Below are 24,927 nucleotides of genomic sequence, written 5' to 3'. Positions count from 1 at the left end.
ACAATTATTGAAAATAAAAAAATAGAAGACGCGCAGAAATCCAAATAAACTAAAAAGGAGTCGGAAAATATTGAACTCTCTGAACTCACCCTCAACATGGTTTCGAATTCTCTTGAATGGAAATTTAAATGAAAAATTCTGAAATATTGTTTCCCTTCTCGAAAAAAATCCTAATTGGTGAATGGATAATCATTTAGATGATGTCGCCATTGCCACCTGAAGAATCCCCCATCAAAAGAGCCGTCAACTAATAAAACCATCATCTGGTGAGGTTGAATGCCGACACGCTTGATGAACATTGTTAGAATTTGAGTTAAGTTAGATTTTTGTATCATTGCATTTACATTAGGATCATAGTTGATAGTTTAAATAAAAAAAAGGGAACGTTGACATTATATAGATATGACAGAAAATAAAGACTGAAAAGACGTCCGACCTTTTAATTAAAAGACTTTAGAGTTCAGTAGACCAAGAACTGAACATTTGGTGACCCCGACGTGATCATGAACGGCAAAGAAAGACCTCAGAGAAGTGGAGCTGGAATTCGCAAAACTTTATCCCAAGACTTCGTGTGGCCCGACAGTTTCGGCAGAAAAGAAGATTTAGGACAGAAAAAAGACACGATAGTGGGAAATGAGCCTTCCAGAGACCAACCAGAGACAAGTGAGGTGATTAAAAGACCAAAGTCGATTACATCAATGAAAAGTAAGTCAATGAGTAGAGGGAGCTTAAGAACGTCCAAGACTCTAAGCATTAATGTAGCCAGAAGAAGAATTAATTTGGAAACTGAAAGAAAAAGGCAGGAAATAGAGATGAAGAAACTGGAGATTGAAAATGCTTTGAGACTGTTAAATCTGGAAGAAGAATTAGTACAAGACGAAGATGCTTCAGGAAAAGAAGAATTAGATGAAGAAGAGGGCAGGCACAGTGAAAAGAAATACTATAACAATACAATGATAAATCAATGGGTTGAAAGAAAACAAGAAGAGATTGATGATGACACAGAAAAGTACATTAACACATTCCCACAGCAATGTGATCCAAGTGTTAAGATGTTGTGTGAGACCGTTAATGAGGTACTCCATTCGGTGAATAATACAGTTCTACAGAATATAAGACCAGAGAAACGTGAGTTTTCAGAATTTATCTGCTTTGATGGGAATCCCCTGGATTGGCCAGTTTTTATTCGTCAATTTCGTAACTTAACCGAGTCAAGTCGTTATTCAGCAGACGAAATTGTTTTCAAACTTCAAAAATGTTTGAAAGGCCCTGCAAAGGCAGCAGTTGCGGGTATAATGTTGACTTCTGATGTGGCCAAAATTATTGCAACTTTAGAAACTCGTTTTGGCCGACCTGATGTAATTATAGAGATGCTACTGTCCAAAATAAGAGTAATACAACCAATAAAAGACACAAATTTGGAAAAATTGATACACTTCTCGACCGAAGTCACTAATATCGTAACAATAATGAAATCTCTACATTCTATTGGTCATTTACAGAATCCACAATTACAAAGAGATTTAGTGAGTAAACTGCCAGACGAGTTGAAAATCAAATGGGGTGAAGTAATAATTCAAAAGAAAAGACAAAATTGTGAAACCAATCTTGAAGATTTTGCTAATTGGTTGGCTACTTTTTCAGAGGCAGCTTGTCAAGTAAGTGTTACTAGCTTTTCTGCACATTGGGATAGATCTAAATTTCCCTGGGACAAAACGAGATCGTCTTTCTACAATGGAAGAAGTACAGAAAGAGTGTTCACTCTTCATGATGGAAGAGTTCTTAAATGCAATTATTGTGAAGAGCCCGCCCATGATGACAATTGTCCAAAAATGGAAATGGATGATATGGAAAGTAGATGGAAGGTTGTAAGATCGAAAAAATTATGTTTTTCTTGCCTCAAGAGAAATCATCAAAAACTCAGGTGTAGAAACAAAAAAATTTGTGGAAAGAATGGATGCAAACTGTCTCATCATTCACTTCTTCATAATGAAATCAAGAAATCAAGTGAAAACCCGATAGTATCAGAACCCGTATCTACGAATATTGTTGGTATGGTGAGAAGTGAAACTACAGTTTTATTGCGGTTCGTTCCACTCAAAATTCATGGTCGAAACGGAACTCTCAAAATGTATGCTTTGTGTGATGAAGGCTCAACAGTTACACTCTTACATGACAAGATAGCCGATCAAATTGGAATACTGGGTGAAAAACAGCCATTATGTTTACAATGGACCAATGATGACGTGATAAAGGAAGAAAATTCTACTCGACTAGACATAAACATATCAAGAATCGACAATGATGACACCTTTCTACTAAGAGGGGTTCGCACAGTTTCGAATTTATCGCTTCCCGAACAATCTTTCAATTTACATGACCATCAATATTTGGAAGGTATTCCTATTGAGAGTTATACGAAAGTGAAACCTGTTATGATCATTGGTCAGGACAACATCGATTTGATTATACCCAGGCGTATCCAATCTACACCAACAAACTCAATTGTTGCTTCTAAATCTAAATTAGGTTGGTCTGTACATGGACCAATCCAATCAGACATACAAAATAGATCGGAATATCACATTTTTCATATATGTGACGAAAGAGAACCTGAACAAGATTTGAAGGATATCATGGAAAAATTCTACACTACAGAATCTTTTGGAACAATTCCTGTTTCTAAATTTGAAGTAAATGAGGAAGATACCAGAGCCAACGAAATAATGAATAGAACAATAAAACAAGTTGGCGAGAGATATGAAATAGGATTGCTATGGAAGAATGATGAATGCAAAATGCCAAATAGTTATGCTACAGCCATGCAAAGATTAAATTGTACTGAAAGGAAATGTTTGAAAGATAAATATTCAGCTGATGAATATTGTGCCAAATTTGAAGATCACGTGAGAAAAAACTATCTACGAAAGCTATCAGTAGAAGAGATTAAAAATTGTGGTCCCCGCACATGGTACCTGCCGCACTTTGCAGTGATAAATCCAAATAAGAAAAAGGTAAGAGTGGTCTTCGATGCAGCAGCAAAATCCAATGGTATCAGTCTGAATGACATGCTGCTGACTGGACCTCATCAAATGAATTCTCTTGGAGCTATCTTGCTGAAATTTCGTCAGAAAAAGATCGCCTTTTGTGGTGACGTGAGGGAAATGTTCCACAGAGTACCACAAGGTGCAATCCTAGGAAGCAGAATAGCTGCAGGTGTAACTAGATCTTTAGAAATACCAATCAATCGAGTTTATTTTTGGACAGATTCAATGTGGGTACTTGGATGGATAAGAGATAAATCGAACAAATACAAACAGTTTGTTTCCAATCGAGTTGCAGAAATTAGAGCTTCGAGTGATGTGGATCAGTGGAGATGGGTTCCTACAAGTGAAAATCCTGCAGACTTAGCTACACGACAGGCACCTACCAAACCAGACATGGAGTTCTGGATGCATGGGCCACAGTTTTTGAGAAAATCCAAACAATATTGGCCGCAAGAAGATACTAAATTAGTGGAAAAACATCAAAGTACAGCCGAGGAAAAATTTGAAAGATGTTTAGTGATACAAGAATTCGAATTCCATGGTCTTCTCCCAGAAATAAAGCGGTTCTCTAAATATACAAGGCTATTATTCGCTACTGCACGATTTTTGAGGTCTACACATATTTTCAAAGATTTGTTACGTAAAACTCAATTAAAAGACCCATCTACTATTTCCCAAGACGTGAAAAGGGTTACTGACAAGGATTTAAAAGATGCTGAACAATTATTGCTGCAAAAGTCACAAAGGGGTTGCTTCTATAAAGCATTAATGGACATTAAAAGAGGAAAAAAAACTAGATCGACAAAATGCCTTATATCCTTTATGTCCAAAGTTGAGAAACAGCTTACTTGTTGTCAGTGGAAGAACAGATTTGTCACCCGTCTTAGATGAAGAGACAAAAAATCCAATAATTTTATCTCCAGAACACCACTTGACGCAACTTCTAATTCAAAAATATCATGAGAACTTTAATCATCAAGGCATTGAAACCGTCTTGAATGAGCTGAGACAAAAATATTGGATCATTAATGGACGAAGGGCTGTGAAATCTGTATTCCAAAAATGTTTGAGATGTAGAATCACAAGAGCTAAGCCAATGGTACCTATGATGGGACAATTGCCAGAAATACGATTGCAGAAAGGAAAAAGAGCATTCATCAACATTGGTATGGATTATTTTGGACCGATTTGTATCAAGATTGGTAGAAGAAATGAAAAAAGATGGGGAGTGCTTTTCACCTGCCTGGCGGTTAGAGCTATCCATCTAGAAATAGCTCATTCTCTAACCAGTGATTCAGCAATTCAAGCTATAATGAGAATGGTCTCTAGACGAGGAATCCCTGAAAAGATATTATGCGATAACGGAACCAATTTTCATGGCGCATCGAAGGAACTGAAGGAAGCTTTACGCCAATTCAGAATGGAAGAATTGCGAGAAAATTTGGCTGTGAAAGGAATTGAATTCTCCTTCAATCCTCCTGCTTCCCCACACATGGGTGGAGTTTGGGAAAGATTGATAGGCTCTGTTAAGAGAGTGATTGGAAAAGTATTATTTCAACAAACGCTTAAAGAAGAGACTTTAAAAACATTTTTCGCCGAAGCAGAATTCATTGTCAATTCTAGGCCCTTAACCAGAGTCTCATCTGATCCGAATGATTTTGAATCGATAACCCCCAATCATTTTCTTATTGGTTCATCTTGTGGCACAGGTATTCCTATGCCCAAATTTTCAGATGGAAAAACTGTGAGGACTGAATGGCAAAGAGCTCGTTCTTTATCAGAAAGTTTCTGGAAAAGATGGATGAAAGAATATCTTCCCACACTGACGAAAAGGAACAAATGGACTAATGATAATCAATGTATCAAAGAAGGTGATTTGGTATTGCTAGCAGATGAGAATGCTCCACGATTCCAGTGGCGTCTAGGCAGGATTGGGAACGTACATCGAGGGCCCGATGGAAGGGTTCGTGTCGTCGACGTTAAAACCAATGTTGGCGAATACAGACGGTCAGTTCACAAAATTTGCCGGTTGGAAATTGAAGACTAGACTTTTTTGGCTTGGGAGAATGTTAGAATTTGAGTTAAGTTAGATTTTTGTATCATTGCATTTACATTAGGATCATAGTTGATAGTTTAAATAAAAAAAAGGGAACGTTGACATTATATAGATATGACAGAAAATAAAGACTGAAAAGACGTCCGACCTTTTAATTAAAAGACTTTAGAGTTCAGTAGACCAAGAACTGAACAAACATAAAAAGCTGGTTGTAAATATGTCAAGCCAACTGGAAACCATTTTTATGTTTATTTAAATAAAATATAATTTGGGAATATTTCTCTATTTTCTCCTATAGGTGTAGCTTCCTGTGCTTCTATTGAATTTATTTGTTTTGCTCATTATTATGTATGTCTAGTTTCTTGGTTTCACAAATGGCGACTTCAACCTAACCCAAGCAAATCAAAACTGATAATATTCAATCATAAGATACGTCCAAATTCACCAACAATCCAGATTGAAAACAACATCATATCACCATCTCCATCAATAAAATACCTAGGCATACAAGTAGACAACAAGGCCAATATGAAATTGAATTCCAACATAGCCAAAAAAAAAAAACAATAGCAAGAGCTAAACATTTCAGATGCCTCACATATAACGACCAAGGAATAAGTTTGGAAAATTCCATCAAAATCTACAAAACCATCTGTAGACCAATTTTAGAATATGGACATCCATTATATACAAACGTTGCGCACTCGGTACTGAGAAATATAGAGGTAGGAGAAAGATCAGCACTAAGAATCATAACTCGACTGAGACACCCACTTAATAAACTCCACAACCCATCAAATGAACTCTTATATGAAAAAGCCAACATACAGCCAATCAAGGAAAGACTAGAGAAACTGATTAGAAGATTTGCACAAAGATTGAAAGAAATAGAAGATGTCGAAATCATGTTCCACAAGGACCCCCGGTAACTAATCCACACAGAAAATTTCCAACTCGAAGTGTGATGGACAAACTATCGGAGCTGCAGTGAAAAAACTGAAATAGAATGAATTTTTTTTTTGTATTCGAATAATTCACTAGGCTGAAGGACTTCGGTCGATGGCCATTGAAGAACAGTTATGACTTAAGCCTTGCGGCTTTCACACTCCTCTCCAGAGGAAAATTCACTTATCCCAGATATCTCAGATATCAAAAGGATTAAGCTCTGTTGGAGCCCTTTCCAGGTTTTCGGGCTCGAGGTGGTGGTCGGGTCCGGGTCGCTCCCTGCTGTAGGTTGGATTCCTGCTCCACCCGTACTTCCTGTCGGCGCAGACGGTGTTCCTCTGCATTCCCCATGTACTTGCGTACAGTTCTCGCCGTTCCGAGCAGTACCGCCTTCTGCATGACTCTATAAATATTTTCGTCCAGCTGAAGTTTCCTCAAGTTCTCCAGTAGTTTCTTCGGTATCAGGCCTGTAGATGAAATTACAATAGGGATAGTCTTGATATCTTTCAGCTTCCACTGTCTTCTGGTTTGTTCCTCGAGATCTCTGTATTTTGAATGTTTTTCAGTGTGCCTATCTAGAAGATTGTTATTATTTGGAATCGCCACATCGATGAATAGTGCTCTGTCCTCATCCATATTGAGCAATATGAGGTCTGGTCTATTGTGGGTTATTTTCCGGTCTGTCAGAACCGTGCGATCCCAGTAGAGCTTGTGATGTTCATTTTCCAACACAGCATCTGGATGGTAATTGTAATAAGGAACCTTTTTCGAACTTAGAAGTTGGTGTTTTAGTGCCAATTCTTGGTGAAGAGTCTTGGCAACAGCATCATGTCTATTTTTGTACTCCGTGTCCGCGAACTTCTGACATCCCCCGGTGATGTGCTGGATAGTTTCATGTGTCGCACAGCCATAACGGCAGCTATCGTCCGCGCTGAGGCATCCTTGGCGATATATTTCATATAATTTCTTGTTGGAATCACCTGATCCTGGATGGCAAGCATGAAGCCCTCTGTCTCAGGAAACAACCTTCCGGAAGTCAACCAGTAGTTCGACGCAGATATGTCGACGTAATCATGGTTGACCTCGTTCTGGTGCCTTCCATGCAAAGGTTTGCCAATCAGTTTTTGCATTTTACTTTCTGCAGAGTGTTCGACGGTTTCCAAGTGATCCTGTTGTAGCTTCAACGGTGTAGAACTATCAGCAACACAAACTACTCGATGGAGTTCTGACGAAGCAGCCTTACTCAGGATTCTCAGGAAATATTTTCGAAGTCCTTCAATTTCCTGGGACATACGGTTGGACAAATCAACAATTCCTCTACCCCCAAGATGTCGTGGCAGCTCTGTCCGTTCTATTGAGCTTTTGAGGTGATGTTTATTGTGTTTAGACAGCATCGTCCTTATTTTTCTCTGTAAAGCTGCTTAATCGGTGGTCGTCCAAGAGATGATACCGAATGAATAGCTCAGCGCCGAGCAAGCGTAGGTGTTAATCGCTTTTATGAGATTCTTGCTGTTAAGACCAGTTCTCATTATCCTTCTCAATCTTCGGGTGAACTCCTCCGTTAATTCTTTCTTCATCTGGGTCTGATTGATTTTTCTTGCCTTGCTTCAATTTCTGCACCTTCCTTGAGTTTGAACGTACCATCTTCTATTTTCCCTCTCGTTATGTTTAGCAGTCGACATTTTTCTAATCCAAACTTCATTTTGATGTCTTCCGAAAGTCCTTCCACCATTTTCAGCATCTGTTGCATTTGTTTTTTGGTAGATGCGAAGAGTTTCAAATCGTCCATGTAAAGTAGATGATTCAGTTTCATCATAGTTCTACTGCCGTTCTTGATGGAAAATCCGTAGTCCGTAGAATTCAATCTATGAGACAAGGGATTCAGGGCCAAGCAAAACCACAGAGGGCTCAGCGAGTCTCCTTGGAAAATTCCGCGTCTTATTGGAATAGGTCCTGTTGTAATGGAGCAATCTGCTGCTTTCATTTGAAGACTAGTACGCCAGGTTGACATGGTGTTTTTCAGAAACTTAACAATATTGGGATCCACCTTGTAAATCTTCAAGATCGTCAAGAGCCATTCGTGGGGTATAGAATCGAATGCTTTTTTGTAGTCTATGTACGCAGCATAAAGATTCCTCCGCTTGGAGAACGCTTGATTGCAGATAACTGAATCAATTATTAGCTGTTCTTTGCACCCTCGGCTGTCTTTGGTGCATCCTTTCTGTTGCATGGGGATGATGTTATTCCTTTCGCAATGGTTGTGAATTCGATTTGAAATGCACGATGTGATTAATTTGTACATCGTTGGAAGACATGTGATTGGTCGGTATTTGGATGGGTCTTCTGTATTCCTTTGGTCTTTAGGTAACAGGTACGTTGTGCCATGTGTAAGTAATATTGGCATTCTTTCAGGATTTTCAATGACATCATTTATTGCGGAGGTCAATTTGTCATGCATGATCCAAAGTTTCTTGATCCAGAAGTTCTGTAATCCATCAGGTCCAGGTGCTTTCCAGTTGTGTAGTCCTCTGATATTTTCATAGCTTCAGATTTTTCATCTTCAATCCATCCGGTATCTCCATTGAACTGAGGTTTCGTTGATAATTGTTCGGTCCAGAATTGTTCTATGGCTTCCTTTGGTGGTAACTTTCCATTTTCTACATCAGACGCATGTGAGTGACCGGTAGAAAGTTTCTTCCGACTTTTCGAAGGAATAATTGTCTCTTTTTCGGCTATAATTGCTTTTATATCTCCTCAGGCGTTCTGCATACAGAATTAACTTTTGCTTCAGAGTGTCGAGGCAGTGGTGAGCTGTAGCATTCTCCGTCTCTCGTTCTGTGTGTGTTCTGTTTCTATCCATGATTTCTTTGGCAGCTTTCACAACCTTTCTTCCGTGATTCCCGTTCAAGTACTCCGTCAGTCGTCCAATGTCTCTTCTTAGCCTTTCTGTCGAAGACGTTTCTGCCATGGTGGCGCATGTAATTTGTGTAATTTTGGACCATCGTTGTTCGTTCGGCGAATTTTTTCCCCTATGATTTTAGCCGTCGTTAGCGCTGCACAGTAAAAAACTAGATGAAGATATTCCAATGATCTTCCATTCTGTAGGTACTCAGGTAAAACGTCCTTATTCAAGATGTCGATTATGAGTGACAGTTTCTTGGATGTATTGAGTCGGGGAGGTGGTATTCGATGAAGAGGATCTGTTCCTTCCAGTTCGGCAAAGTATCTCCTCATCTCAGAGTCAACTTGTCGGTGGAGCTCATCCCTATCGTCCTGGTGTTCAGGCTCATTTGCTTTGCAAGATGGACTTTCAGTATTATTATTATTATTATTATTATGAGTTGGTATAAATGGTTGTGGCATTGTCGTTTGGACATTAAGGACATATAATGTGCACCAATGCCACCAATCTTACTCCGTTTTAGTTACAAAACCTTAAGAATATTTGATTCAAAATATTTTACTCTGCAAAACTGCCGAAAGTGCTTGCCAAAAAACAAAAAAAGGTTTCAGGAACTGATGCTTTTCTGAATTGAAATCTGCTCATTCTAATAACCCTGATATTTTGAAATCGAGGATTCATCAGACGGTATCTAATGAAAGATAATTTGGAATATAACGGGGGACGGACATAACTTTCCAAAATCAATGGATTATAAATACAAAAGGATAAACGAACGCAAAATTGTATATGTAAACAAAAGCATGTCAACAAAATTATAACAATATAAATGTTATAGATTTACTTTCCTAGATGGAACTTGGAGTTACCAAAACTGATATAACTTTCATTGGTCCAAGAGTATAACAATAACAGTAACTCTTCTCAAGCATCTGTATATTATGTGGCAATAATTCAATTTTCTTTCAAAGTGAAAATAAATATATCTCTGTAAATAACTCAGATCCTTTCAATCAGTTTATATAAACGTTTATTATTTTCATATGTTATGAAAAATTTCATCTCTGATACTTTGTATGATACCACGTATTGAAACTGCTTTCATGATTTTTTTGAAATTGAAAGACAAAATGGAAATTCGACACTTCAAATAATAATAATAAATCAACCTACCCTATAGGAAGAATACCAACTATGGGGTGAAATATACAGGTATTTTTCTAAGAAAACAACAAACTAGTAGATATGAAACAGTTTAAAAAAATACCACAAATTTTCTTAAATAATAAGTATTCAACAAAATTTCAACTAATAAAACACTTTCATTTTGATAGCATTCGACCTTTTACTCATGCGAAAAGTTGGTACACGCAAGTACACCAACAAGTTTGTAAATGAAGAATATTGAATCCGACCTTGGAATATCAAAATAATTAATACGTCCCAAGTTTCAATAAATTTAATTTTTTTTAATCATATTCATAGTATTTCCATTGTTTTTGTTGAAAAATCACCCTGCAGATTTCTGAGGAAGTTCAGGAATTAATCCTTTTCAGTTAGTCCGTACTAACCATGTTATATCCAACCCCTGGTACGAGAATGCACCTACAGTTACTTCTGAGTCAACCTGCATACCTTAATTATGCCTAGTGCGGCGTATCTCATGCTGATTCCGTCACTGACCAGTTTTCCTTCCCTAAGAATCGAAACTAATATTAAATTGATGTGGCCGATACTAAAAACGAATTATACAGGGTGGCCATTTGAAAACGAAACAGACGAGATTACAGACGAAATAAATTTTTTCGATAGAAATGCTCGGACAGGTCGATTCCTGTTTCGAGGGGGACAACTTTAGATGTAGGTTACGGACGCATAGCGCTTCAATCCTTGCTACTACAACCTTCACCCCCAATTTTTGAATAGGGAAGATGGGGTGAGTGATACCTCATTTGGAAGGTATTTTTATACTGATTTCAGCACAGTAATTGTTTTTTCATTTTATGCATTAGTTCTCGAAATATTCTTAACTAAGTATTTGAAAATGAAGTGGTGTTTTCATGGCACTTGTAGTGTTTTTTTGTGAAAAATCGACATTTTGAGCTTCAAAACAACCATGACTGTGGCTTCCTCCCTCCAATCCACTGACATAGAAATCTTTAATCATCTTTATAAGCTATCTAGACGTGAGCACATCCTGCGAGTGACTCCTCAATTGAATTCATTTTCTGAAGGAAATACCAATCTTTTAGTGGTGACTTTTTGAGTGGTGGTTCTTGTGCTTCCAGAGGTAGGAAATCCAAAATCATTTCTAAAAAATTAAACCCCTTCAACCGGGTTCTTGTTTTCTGTTTTTTTTCTTGTTTACTTTGACGTGTTTGTTATTTGCCGGGTTTACGCACGTCCATTACGCCGAACACCCCACTAGCTGCGCGTGATACCTGTTTGACTTTGCTTCGCTTAGTTTGCTTTCAGCATAAAGTAAGTCTGTTCTGTGGCTTTCAGTACCTTGTTACTTCGAGGGGAACGCTGTACATTATTTCTTCTGCTAATTTATCAACTCGAGCGGCGTGGGTCTTCTCGCTGTTGGTTGGATCGTTTTCGAATTCCTTGGGCATATAAACTACTTCCTTCATCTTTTTCTTCCCTAATCCCTTCCGTGGCCTCCCTAGTCTGTGTGAGTCTCTCTTATTGGCCCAAGAGAGTGAAGTTCGTTAGCTCCTAATTTCACTTTTCCTCACAAAAAGAAAAAAGGTTAAGAGGACTGTGAGAGAATGCCTAAATGCCATATATGCTCCAAACAAACAGCATCCTCTAAATTTGCAAATTGTTCAAGGTGCAAGAGACATTTCCATTTGGAATGCTTGTGTTTGAAGCCTGATGAGTTGACTCTGATTGATACTAATTGGATTTGTGGCTATTGCAAGAAGGATGGTCGTTCACTTCGTAGTGGATCGGTATCATCGCCTTCCCATCATCTAAACACACCAGTCCTTGCTGCGGACTCACAACCTTCCTCGGCTTCCCCACTCACTGGTGATCAGTTCGGTGCCCTTATGGCAAAATTAAATGAAATGTCTCTTGATATTTCAACCATAAAATCTACCCAACTGGCGATGCAATCGGATGTATCCGAGTGCAAGTCCATACTGAAAAAACATTCTGAGGATCTACGCCGTCATGACAGCCTACTTGAGAAGCATTCTAGCTCCATCATCAAGCATGAAACTGACATCAACGCCTGCACATCTAGAATGCAAAGATTGGAAGAATCTCATGAACAACTTTCAGTCGCGGTTAAAAACGCCGGTACGAAAATAGCTGAGATTCAATCTTCAAATCTTGGTCACTCCTCTGGAATTTCTACACAATCTATAATTCAACCAGCTGAAATGCTGGAACGCTTTCGTCGGTCTCATAATGTACTGATTCGAGGAATTCCTGAGGCTGGTCCTGTGGATGACGAAACGAGTGTTTCTCAGGTTCTTGACCACGTATATCCAGGTGCCTTCTCACAGCATACCTCCATCGCTAGAATAGGAGTTTTGACTACCGACCGTCCAAGAATTCTCAAAGTATCTTTTAACAACCCACTGATAGTCACGAAAATCCTCAAAAACAGGCGAGTCATTGCCAACGTACGTGACTGGCGTAAATCGTAAATACAGCATCTCCGATGATAAAACACCTGCACAAATTAAAGAACTAAATGATTTGCGTACCGAACTCAAGCGCAGAATTGGCGCTGGTGAGACTAACATCTACATTAAGTATATTTCCGGTAAACCCACTATCATTAATATCCCCACTACCGAGAGTGCAAAAAACTAAACTCTCTTCATGAATGGACCATCTTTTATACAAACGCACAGTCTCTGTTCTCCAAGTACTTGGAACTGTTAGCTTATGTTGACGCTCATCATCCGACTTTCATCTTGATTGCGGAATCTTGGCTCCATCCTGGTATTCAAGACTCGTTGGTTTCGATACCCGGTTACTCAATTTTTCGGCACGACAGTACAACTACCGTTGGTTATGGTGGTGTTTGCATCTATGTGGCCACGAGCATTTCCTCATCGTTCTCTTTGAAAGTAACAAATCTCGATCTTCCGGGAATTGATAATATATTCCTCGATCTGTTGGATGAGAAGTCGTGCTTCTTGACCGTTGGCTGTATTTATCGCCCTCGACCTTGCCAATCCGATGCTTCTTTGGCCGCCCACCTTGGTGATCTTTCGGCAACCAAACGCAACCTTTATATAGCTGGAGATTTTAACATGCCTGATGTCGAGTGGCCTCTGACACCCAAGATCTACAATTCGGCATCTAGCATTTTTGTTGACACTGTCCGTGACCACAACCTCTTTCAGCTGGTGGATTTCCCTACGCGCTTTCGTAGTTTACAGACGCCCTCCCTTCTGGACCTAGTGCTCACGAACGACGCCGACCTTGTGCAGAAGATTGAACAATATCCACCTCTGGGCAAGTCGGACCACATTATTCTACTCTCCACTATTCAACTGAAATCTCGAATTTCATCCAAGAAGTCAAGCAAACAACTTGAATTCATAGACTACCATCAGCTATGTCGCAGACTTGGAGAGGTCGACTGGAGTACTCTTCTCACGCCTTCCATGGATGTTGAGGAGATGTGGGCTGTGTTCACAACGACACTTCGTAACTTAACAAATGAATGCTCGTTTAAAAGGAATATTGTTCACATACCAGCGAAGCCCTGGATCGACCAAAATATCCTTAGGCTAATACGTCACAAGAAGTCCATATGGCAACGTTATCTACGCCGTAAACAAATAAGAGACTACGAAGACCATCGAAGTTTCTCCAACTTACTCTCTTCAGTAATTGCCAATGCCAAAAAGAACTTCGAATCCAAGCTTATACACTCAAAGAACAATAAAAAATTCTTTAAATACGTGAGATCAGCCCTTAACTCTAAAGTCGACATACCGTTGGTTCTTAATTCCAACAACACTCCTTGCTCCGGCCCCGAAGAGACAGCGGACGTGCTGGCTGATACCTTTGCTGCCTCTTTCACAAGAGGGACCCACCAACTTCCACCATTGAACGTTGACAGGAATTTTCTGGAAATAACCGAGTCTACTTTCAGCCCCGCAGTCGTTGAAGCCCACCTTTCAGCTCTCAACGTTAACTCTTCTCCTGGTGCCGATGGTATTTCTGCTAGAGTACTTAAGGAGTGTGCCCAACCTCTTTCCTATCCTCTTTCTATAATATACGCACGTTCTCTAGAAACATCTAGTCTACCCTCTGCCTGGCGAAATGCACTTGTTACTCCAATTTACAAAAAAGGAGATAAATATAACGCAGAAAATTATCGTCCAATTAGTTTGGTACCGGTTGTGGCGAAGGTATGTGAGAAAATTATACAGAATAGTGTCCTCCAGTTTGCACTTAGCAGCAACCTTATTCCCGAATGTCAACACGGCTTCCTTCCTGGCAGATCAGTCATTACTAACCTGCTTGAATGCATTAATTCCTGGTCTGAGTCTTTAGATAAAGCTTCCCCAGTTGATATTGTTTACCTTGATTTCTCTAGAGCATTCGACCGTGTTCCACATGATCTTCTTCTGCGTAAGCTCGAACATCTTGGAATCCGTGGCCTCCTGCTTTCATGGATTAAAGCTTTTCTAACCAATCGAACCTTTCAGGTTCGTGTCGGTAAATCTGTCTCTTCGGTAAGACCTGTTGGAAGTGGAGTTCCGCAGGGCTCTGTTTTGGGTCCACTGCTTTTCCTCCTGTACATCTCCGATCTACCTAGGATCTTCAAATCTCGGTGTTCTCAATTTGCCGATGATACCAAATTGTTAGGGAATCCCAACGTGGCAGCTCGTCTATTTCAAGAAGACCTGGAGAAATTGAACCGTTGGTGCCGAGAGTGGAGATTACCGCTTAACTATGAGAAGTGTGTGGTTCTGCACTTGGGTGCCCACAATCCTCGCCGTCAGTACTTCCTGAACAACAAACCCCTTTCAACTTGTAGTAGTCATACTGACCTTGGTGTCATTGTTACGGAGAACCTAAGTTGGTCCGACCACATTTTCCATACGGTGAGCAAGGCCAAAAGAGCCTTGTTCATGTTTCAGAAAGCTTTTGGTGGGTGTGATCCCTCCACGTGTGCTACCCTTTACAAGCTTTACGTAAGACCTATATTAGAGTTTGCTGGCCCTGTTTGGGGTCCATTATTGGCTAGGGATTCAGCGTTGTTGGAGAGCGTCCAGCGACGGGCAATTCGTATACCTTACGGCATTTCGCGTCCCAGCTACGGTGAAAGACTGTCCATCATGAAGCTGTCTACATTTGATGAAAGAAGGCAACGTGGGGATCTCATCATAACCTGCCGTGCTCTCCACAACTTTTTCGGAGTTGACCTCAGCAGTCTCTTCAAGTTGAATCTTGACGACCGTCTTCGAGGTCACGCTTACAAACTGAGGAAGGAGAACTTCAAAACACAGCAAAGGCAGTATTTTATCACAAACCGCGTGTTTTCGGTGTGGAACTCTCTACCTTCATCGGTGGTGGAATCAGTTTCTGTGAATGCCTTTAAGAATAGCTATGATGCTTGGATTCGTCGCGAGTGAGTGCTACTTGTGGAGTTGTCAGTTTCCTTTCTTTTCCTTTGTATCTCACTTTTTTGGTGTATTTTTCATATGCTTATTTTTTTTTCTCTTTTTTGAGAGTTTATAGGCTTAGCCTCAACTCTTTACCATTTTATAATAATAATAATAATAATAAAAAGATGTCGCACAAACAAAGCGTATTGCGAAGGAGCTCAGTCTTGCTGAAACTCAATCTAAATTATCTTCGATATAATTTGCAGTATTTCCAATAACATGCGGTAACACTTGATCGATAGAAATGACTTTTCAAAGTAAAGTAAATAATTTATCAAAAACTCACATCAATTAATTAAATATTCAAATTGTTCACCATTAGCTTCCATACAATTAAATAAGTTTTGTTCGAAACGATGGCGCACATTTTGCAGCATTTCTGGAGTGATTTGACGACATTCGTTCACTATACGTCTTCTTAAATCTTCTATGGAATCGGGCTATGTACGTATTTGGACTTTTTGGAGATTTCTATCGATCAAGTGTTACCGCATGTTATTGGAAATACTGCAAATTATATCGAAGATAATTTAGATTGAGTTTCAGCAAGATTGAGCTCCTTCGCAATACGCTTTGTTTGTTCGACATCTTGATTAAAGATTTCTATGTCAGTGGATTGAAGGAAGGAAGCCACATTCATGGTTGTTTTGAAGCTCAAAATGTCGATTTTTCACAAAAAAACACTACAAGTGCCATGAAAACACCACTTCATTTTCAAATACTTAGTTAAGAATATTTCGAGAACTAATGCATAAAATGAAAAAACAATTACTGTGCTGAAATCAGTATAAAAATACCTTTCAAATGAGGTATCACTCACCCCATCTTCCCTATTCAAAAATTGGGGGTGAGGGTTGTAGTAGCAAGGGTTGAAGCGCTATGCGTCCGTAACCTACATCTTAAGTTGTCCCCCTCGAAACAGAAATCGACCTGTCCGAACATTTCTATCGAGAAAATTTATTTCGTCTGTAATCTCGTCTGTTTCGTTTTCAAATGGCCACCCTGCATGATTTTGATTTTCAGTTGTAACTGACATTTATAGCAATCTTGTGGGAATTGGGAATGTTTTTTTTCGACGTAATGCTCTCCTATTTCATTAATCGAAATGTCAATGCTGACACTCAACTTCATATGTTAAAATTTGAGAACAAAATAATAAGGAAATTATGCAATTTTGGGATACTCTAAGGTCTAAAGTGATCAAAACCCCTGATAAGTCTGTTCGAATAAAAGATGAGAACGCTGCTAGAGCAACTAACCCACATATATCGCCAGAAAATGTGAAGCAGATAGAAATTGATCAGAGGTCTACTATCGATGAAGAAGCAGCAGAATGGGTTAATGAAAGTGAACATCCAGAGAAAAAAATATACTCAGTAGATTCAGAAGATCCGAGAAACGTTAAAATTCTATATACCACTAAAAAACTTCACTGGACGAACGTCCTATCCAATATTATATTAATAGCTGACATTCATCTCTGGAGACTGACTTTGCTTTGCTTCATCTACACCGATTACGTGGTTAAGATGTATCAGATATGCTTCATCAAGAGACATCACCTTGACGCAGTATTCTACATAGAGGTCATCACGGATCTCTTGTTTTTCTTGAACTATGTCTGCCTGCTAACGATGTTTTTTTGGAAGAGACTTCAATTACTGGTCCGACAGAAGAGGAGTATTTACAAACTTGTTTTTGATGGATTCCTCCTTTTGCCTTACCATATTTTCTACTACATTGCTACACGAGAGGAAAAAGTGTCCTCTGCTTATGCTGGCTTGGCAGCGATATCCTTCTTACGTCTTTACTACTTCGAGGAATATTTTAATGAAAAGGGTAAAGAAGCCGGACTAAAACACTGGAATTACTTTGTGGCGAAATATATACTCCATCTATTCTGGTTTACGCACACTATCGCATGCATTTTATATTTACTGGCCTGCCCATTTGAATGCGAACAACCTACTGGTTGGGGTTATGTCATAAAAACTAAAGAACCTACGATTGTGTGGTATATATATGCTTCCTATATGGCGTTCATGAATTTGTCCAACAGTGGATTCAGTGAATTCATTGCTACGAATCACAAGGAGCGGATAGTGATATGTAAGTATTCAATAAACCTAAAGCTACATTCACAATCAATTCACTGGCCGAAGTGCACTTCGGCACGGAAGCTTAGCAGATGGCGTTCTCCGTTACCATTCACAATGAAATTCAAGACAAAATTTCTTGCAAGTTGCAAACTATCACTTCGGCAAGGAATTTCGTGCCGGCTATAGATGATGCTGATGTTTATGTTTTGATCAGTTACATTTTTGATTCATTTGAGTATTTGGTTCCAAGATTATTGCGAATGGTGAATTTCGTGCCGAAGTGCACTTCGGCCCGCGAATTGATTGTGAATGCAGCTTAATGGCTCATATTTGAATATTATTTAGTTTTGGTGGTGTACATGAGTCAGCATCTACTCTCAAGGTCAGGTAGTGGAACATCTGGCGGCGACGCTCTTTGATTTATGTAAAATTGCAATATCCGTACTTTGGGTGACTGCCTCTGTTCTATTGATTTGTGGTCTGAATATTTTATTCTCCAATAATATATGATATTTGAGCAATAAATGCATTTTCAGCCATTACAAATCTCTTGAAACAACATCGTTAAGGCAGCAACTTCTGTGGGGTACTGACCTACTGATCCACCGCGTTTCACTAAAATGGGGTCTGACCATAGATTGTTTTATTAATCTATGGGTCTGAACACTTTCTCAAGTTTTCTGTTCTATTCTAGTCGAGTGACTATTTTCAATCATTACAATTTTGTAATGATGTACAAGTATTTACTTGTAAGAGTCTGTAGATGTAGAGTATATGCCTATATCAAAGCGCGTTGCCGCTAGGTGTTCCACTACCTGACCTTGAGGGTGGGTGCTGACTCCTCAATACTAAATCATATTTAATTATGAGCCATTACAAAATTCTTGCCGATTTTCGATGCCAGCTTTCGGACTATAGGATATCATGCTGAATTCTTCGAATTAGTAGCAAAGACAATGAGTAAAAAGAGTAAAGTTAGAAATATGATAATTCAAAATACCTGCACCTTGTCACAAGTCACAGGAAGTGCTGCTGATACTTTCACAAATTAGAAGAGTTAGTGGAAAAGAATGAAATTTTTAAAATTTATTGCACAGCACCACCATATTTTTGCCGCTCAATGTCATTATGCGCGCTAATGTGACATAGCTGGAGGCAAGACCCCAGTATTTTCGATTTCCTATTGCGCCTCCTTTGATTATATATTCTCGGTTCTAGTTACAAAACTAAATATAATTAGTCAATGGCCAAACGTATGCTTGGGAGTGGTAATTTGAGTTTTGGAAAGGGAAACATGTCAGCCGGAGCAGTATCAAGGGAAACCTTGATCGATTTGTTTAATTTTTGAATAGAATTTTTAGTCATAGTGAGAGTTATGAGACGATGCATTATCGTGATGTGAAATGCACGAGTTGTCTTTAAAAAAATCTCATCTATTTCCACGGATTTCTTCAATCATGTTCGCATGGGGCTTATGAAGCTTTTTTTTTATTTCTCATTTTCTGTCAGTGACAGGGAATTTCGGATCAGCTGATCATCAGAAATGAATTTTTTAAAAGGAAATATTTAAATTTTCAGCCATAACGATGTATTGCGGATTTGCCATAACTACGCTGATCCTTATAGGAGCCCTGAGTTCAGATATGGTCATCAAACTTTTCCGTCTAGCGAATATCAGGATTCAGTTGAATGCTATCAAGAAACATTTGAAAATGATAGGAATGGACGAATATGAGAGCAATCAGATCATGAGCTATTATCGGCTGTTCTGGAACAAGAAGAAAGGCGTGAAAGAAGCTAGTGCCATCAACTTGTTACCACTTCCTTTGAAAATGGAGATATCTTTCGATATTAATTACTATTTACTTCAGTGTTCGATGTTGTTCCGGGACAAACCAGAGCCGTTCTTGAGAACACTCTCTCTAAACATGAAGCACGAATTTTTCCAACCAGGAGAGATAATATTTAAATGCAACGTTATCAAATATAAAATGGTGAGTGTGATATATGTATACATCCCCTTTCATTTTATTTATGTTAATTTCTAGCACCCTTTATAAATTGAATGAAACCACTTCAGTGTATAGATTAAGCAGATTACAGATAACGGGGTTTATATTTTTCTTAAAAAGATCACTCAATTTGACTTATTCATTACAAAATGACGAAAATGACCCAATAAGAGCTACAACAACTTATCCGTCATCGTTATTTTAGCCTCATCAATATCTATATATGTGACTGTAGGGTCTTTATAAATTGTTGTAAAATTTCCGTTGACAGTTGAACCAAATATATTGGAATTTGAAAATTGAAGACCACTGCGATGCTACAATAAAGCCTATATATCTCCTTGGAGGCAACTGAAGAACCATAAATTTTCAAATGGTTTTCTATGGAGTTAGTTTCGCTTGTCCTGAACCGACATCAACCAGGAAAATCTAAAAATGCACGTTGATGGTAGAAAGTTTGTATTCTCCAGTCAGCGTTATATAGGCATTATAGGCACTATCTTTATTCTCTTAATTCCTGCACAGACAACACATAATTGCATCATAGGAAGGGTTTTTTGTAAAATTCAACAATTTTCTTGAAAATATTTGTTTTTTATTGTCATAGACAAAAGCCATCGCCCTTGGTCCTTCAGCTATGAAAATAAAATTCTCCACAATAGTAGCCACTAAATATAAAACACACTGTCGCCAACTTTATATATTTTACAAGTCTTCGACTTGTTTCTACATGTAACTACACTACACAGGGTTTAGCCGAAAGTCAAAATTGTATAACACTCTACCTGGATATACTTGGGAATGTATGTTGAAACATACTGAAATTGAACTAATGATAATAATAAATGAAATATATATATATATTCTTTTGAATGTCAGCAATACATTTTTAGTTATCAAATAATATAGCATATGTATGAGTGTTAGCAAAGGTTAGTGTAACGGGGTACCATACAATTTAGAGTATGATACAAGAGCTTAGGGAAAAACCTCAGTAAAAAAACCCTGTCTCCCCGTGAGAAGTGTAGTGATGACAAATTTGTTTACAGAATAAGCTTTAAATACTGAAGGGCTTCCTTTCCATTGACATAAAAATTTCTTTATCCTCTTTCCAATTCGAAATAATATCTGAAACAAAGAAACAGAGCAGAAAACGAGAAAAAGGGCGAATAATAAAGCCTTCATCCAAACTTATTTCAAGACTTGGTGATGACTGAAGAAAAAAATAAATAATCATAGGTACATAACTTGTTTTTCAATTGCATTGGAAGGAATATCATCTCTGCGTCAAAAATCTTCTGCTGATCTTGGTGGAGGATCACCCTCGTCGTTAGAAATGCCTTCAGTACTCAAATTAATAATAGCCAAATCTTGCTTTTGACTGGGAGGGCCTTTCGACCAGGTCCAGTATTCCAAGTGATGATTCTTCTATTCTTCAGTTGTTCGAGGAACGCTACAGGACCCTTATATTGGGGAATCATCTCCCATAGATATACCAGTGGTTATTCAGTAGAAAATTGAAAAAATAAATATTGACACAGATTTTATTTTTCATCGTAAATGGAATTAGAAGTGACACCAATCACCATTTATCGAGGTATTCAAAGGCTAATAATTGTAAATGGGTAAGGATTATGATTCTTTTGAGGATGAGGGGTATCTTATGTATCTGGATGAATATGAATAGGTAGTATTGCACTATTCACATATGACTTTTGAAAAGGCTGATAAAAATATCGATGTTACAAAATTTCTTTTTACCGATGAAGATGAGGAATATGAAGTGAAACTTGATATGTTAATCAATTCCGAGGACACAGAATTACACGACATAAAAAATATTGTAACATCTATCAAGATTATTGACCGATACGTAAGATATATAATCATATTCTTAAGGTATCTCTAATCCTCTGTAGAATCAATTCCCTACTCATACAGTTACTTATTTTTCACTTCCTTTGACTACTGAATGGTTCCATCTCTTATTCCTTTTTCTATGGACAATAAACTATTCGTCCATATTTATTACTATAATAACACTACATGATTGTAGTATCTTAAACTAGTTTCACCAATATGGACTTTGCTATTATTGAGAATTCAATTAGTTCAACTGGTACGCATTGGGTGCAACCAATAGAATTCACTATAAGAGTGTGTTTCAGCATGCAGTCCGAAGTTTATCCAGGTAAAGTGTAACAAAAGATCCAATCATAATAATTCTAATTTCAAATTCCTGGGTATTATCACCAAGTTATCGAATTCGAATAGAGCACACCTTCAATAATTTAATTTAAAATCTTCGAATCCAAGGAAAAAGTATCAGAATATTCGATAATTTAGAATACCCTCACATACCAAAAACAACGATATGACATGAATTTATTGTGACAGGTAATTTTTTATACGATTTTCACAAAAATGAGATTTTAAACCACGACACGTGTTTCGCTATCACAATAGCTCGTGTCGTGATTTAAAATAGTTATTTTCCTATCAAGTGTGGAAAGTGATACTTGCCCGCACGAAACTGCCGTTGCCCGAACGATGCGAAGCAGAGTTCGGGTAAGCAGTTGAGTGCGGGCAAGACACTTTCCGCAAGAGTTAGGAACAATATTTTTTCTACAAGCGCTTGAAATAAAAATATATCCATTTCACGAAATAGATCATATCTAATTTGATTAATTCATATATAATGACAGACGTAATTCTGCATGTCATTATTATGGGTTTCTCATCGTTGACGTTCTATGCATAGAAACATGATAGAATTTAATTTACTCTATAATATTTGCGTGCGGGAAAAACCCCTGCTAATCCATTTCCGCACGCAAATGCGTTGAAGGCGCACGCTTGTAGAAAAACTCATTTTTGCGAAAATTATATACATAATCTGTTTTTCTGTAGTTTATCTGTAGTTCGGGAATGATGTGATGACATAATGACTTTTGATGAAAACTATGATCGATTTTTTTTATGAGTGTTCAATATGCATAATGCAAAGGACATGTCTAAGGGCGAACGGATTCGAATGAATTCCTACCTCTTAATTCCAGTAAACATAATCGCATAATGTAACATATTTTCCACTTGAGCGGTAAAATGATCATCAAGGATAAACAAGAATTTTTTATAATTTGGATCCAACTCATTTCATCAGAAAAATAAATGTAGCTTGTAATGGGAAATTGATTGTTGTATACAAGAATTACCATCAAAAGAAAACACTAACAGTATTCCGGTTATTATTAGTGGAATAAATAATTTGCAGATATGCGTTGCTTCTGGTATTGTTGAAGTACTTTCGGATGAAGATTATGAGAGTCCAATTATATCGTTTGGTAAAGGGACAGTGCTTGGAGAAGCTGCCCTTATCCTGACTTTGCCCGCGAAAACCACAGTTCGTGCTGCGAATTATTGCGAGTTGCAGGTAAGATGGTTCTTTAAATTATTGATTTAAACCAAACTCAGGGACAGTTTGTCATCATAGCATAAAAGTGTGTGAGCAAGAACTGGTGGAAGCAGTGGAGAAACAAAAAAAATGCTGTAATAGCAGTGTCGTAGTGAGACGTACTAGTTTCCCAACTGCCGTGCTTGAGCCGCTTTTACTCAATAAGTGACAGCGCTCAACAAGCATGCTATCATTACAACTAGGGAAGTATGTATTAATTCATATTTCCCGTGTTGTAATCAACAGCCTTTTTTCTGATTGAAACAATAACACAGGCCAACAAACATTTTGGTGCCTGCGATTTTTTAACTGTTCCTGAGTAATTTTTGGATGCAGAATGTAAAAAAGTTCTCAGATTTTGTCTATCAGATCTAGTTTTTGAGATTTTAAAAAAAATTGTGTATATAAATTACGTTATAACTGTTATAATATATAATATTACTATTGACAGTTAAAAAAACAAAGACACATGAATTTAAGTATTTATTGCAAAAACTTAATTTACATAATTACATTAGTCACTAATCACATAAAAATTTTCTTTTATACGATTTTCTAGAATTGAGTTTACTAGGGCAGTTTCGCTGAAGGCTCCAGCAGTAGTCCGCCATCATGTGTCTATCCCATCGTCCTTGATAACGATCTTCCATAGTTTTAATATCCTGATGGAATCTTTCCCCCTGTTCTTCACTACAATCACCTAAGTTTTCTGGAAAACGATCTAGGTGGCTGTGGAGGTAGTGAACTTTTATACTCATGTTACAGCTGAGAATATTAAAATTTGAAAGCATAGTTTCCACTAATTCTACGTAATTCTCTGCTTTATGATTGCCAAGAAAATTTTGTACTACTTGAACAAATGAACTCCAAGCGTTAGATTCAGTCTCGTTCATTGATGTGGTGAATTTTGGATCTTTAACAAGTTCCCTTATTTGAGGACCATCAAATATACCAGCTTTTAGTTTTTCCGTGCTAATGCCAGGAAATTTACGTGACAAATACCCAAAACAATTTCCATCTCAATTTGAAGCCTTCACAAATTGCTTCATTAGGCCTAGCTTGATATGCAAGGGCGGAAGTAAGATTTTTTATCTTGAAACCAAAGGTTCGTTGATCACGTTTTGTATTCCTTGAATCATGACTTCTCTTGAAGGCCAATTTTTGTTAACCCAGTGCTCATTTTTAGCTCTGCTGTCCCAAAGGCACAAAAAACAAGGATATTTTGTATAACCACTCTGCTGTCCAAGGAGGAAGTTAATCATTTTTAAATCAACACAAATTGACCACTGATGTTCTTCGTATTTAATTTTTCTCAAAACTAATGCTATTGTTTCTTGTTTCATATTCTTCCTTCATGGTAGTAGAAATTATTTTGACGATGAAGTACATATTATATTTATCTCTTTATTTGTTGTCCTTTATCAGAAAAAAATATACTATTTAACCTGTATCGTGTATCTCAGAAACTAGAGCTGATAGAAAAAATCTGGTGGCATTTTTGGAATCAGCACATTAAAAACTTCTAAAATCAGATGTTAGATTTTCGGCACCAAATTTTTTTTTTCTTATATTGGAGTAAGATCCCATAGCGACCAGACGTAACTTATTTTCACACTGATGAAACTTTAGGATCTCAGTAGAGTCTCATGTGCTTTGAATACCTGCGAACTTGTGGAGCTTGCCTTGTGACACCTGGGCAGATACCAGGTGCCAAAGGTAACTAAAAATAAGTGTTACTTAACTTATTTCTACATGGTATTAT

General features: G+C 37.9%; 1 protein-coding gene across 6 annotated transcripts in view; it reads left to right on the top strand.

Annotated features, from left to right (window-relative positions):
• The first annotated feature begins 11,131 nt into the window (after positions 1–11,131).
• The window catches only part of LOC123312439, a 100,586-nt gene continuing 86,790 nt past the window's right edge, over positions 11,132–24,927 (top strand). For 2 of the 6 annotated variants that reach the window (XM_044896870.1, XR_006537625.1), the window contains exons 1-3: positions 16,638–17,709; positions 19,278–19,693; positions 22,986–23,144. In XM_044896870.1, the coding sequence (XP_044752805.1) occupies positions 16,767–17,709; positions 19,278–19,693; positions 22,986–23,144 (1,518 nt within the window). In that variant the 5' untranslated portion in view covers positions 16,638–16,766. Of the gene's footprint in view, positions 11,241–16,637; positions 17,710–19,277; positions 19,694–22,985; positions 23,145–24,927 lie in introns of those variants that run through there. The other 4 variants (XM_044896871.1, XM_044896869.1, XM_044896867.1 and 1 more) reach the window with 4 other exon arrangements.

Source organism: Coccinella septempunctata, chromosome 4, assembly GCF_907165205.1.
Source record: "Coccinella septempunctata chromosome 4, icCocSept1.1, whole genome shotgun sequence".
Classification (NCBI taxonomy): domain Eukaryota; kingdom Metazoa; phylum Arthropoda; class Insecta; order Coleoptera; family Coccinellidae; genus Coccinella; species Coccinella septempunctata.
Note: the sequence above shows the minus strand (reverse complement) of the source record. Positions and strands in the feature narration are given on the sequence as shown.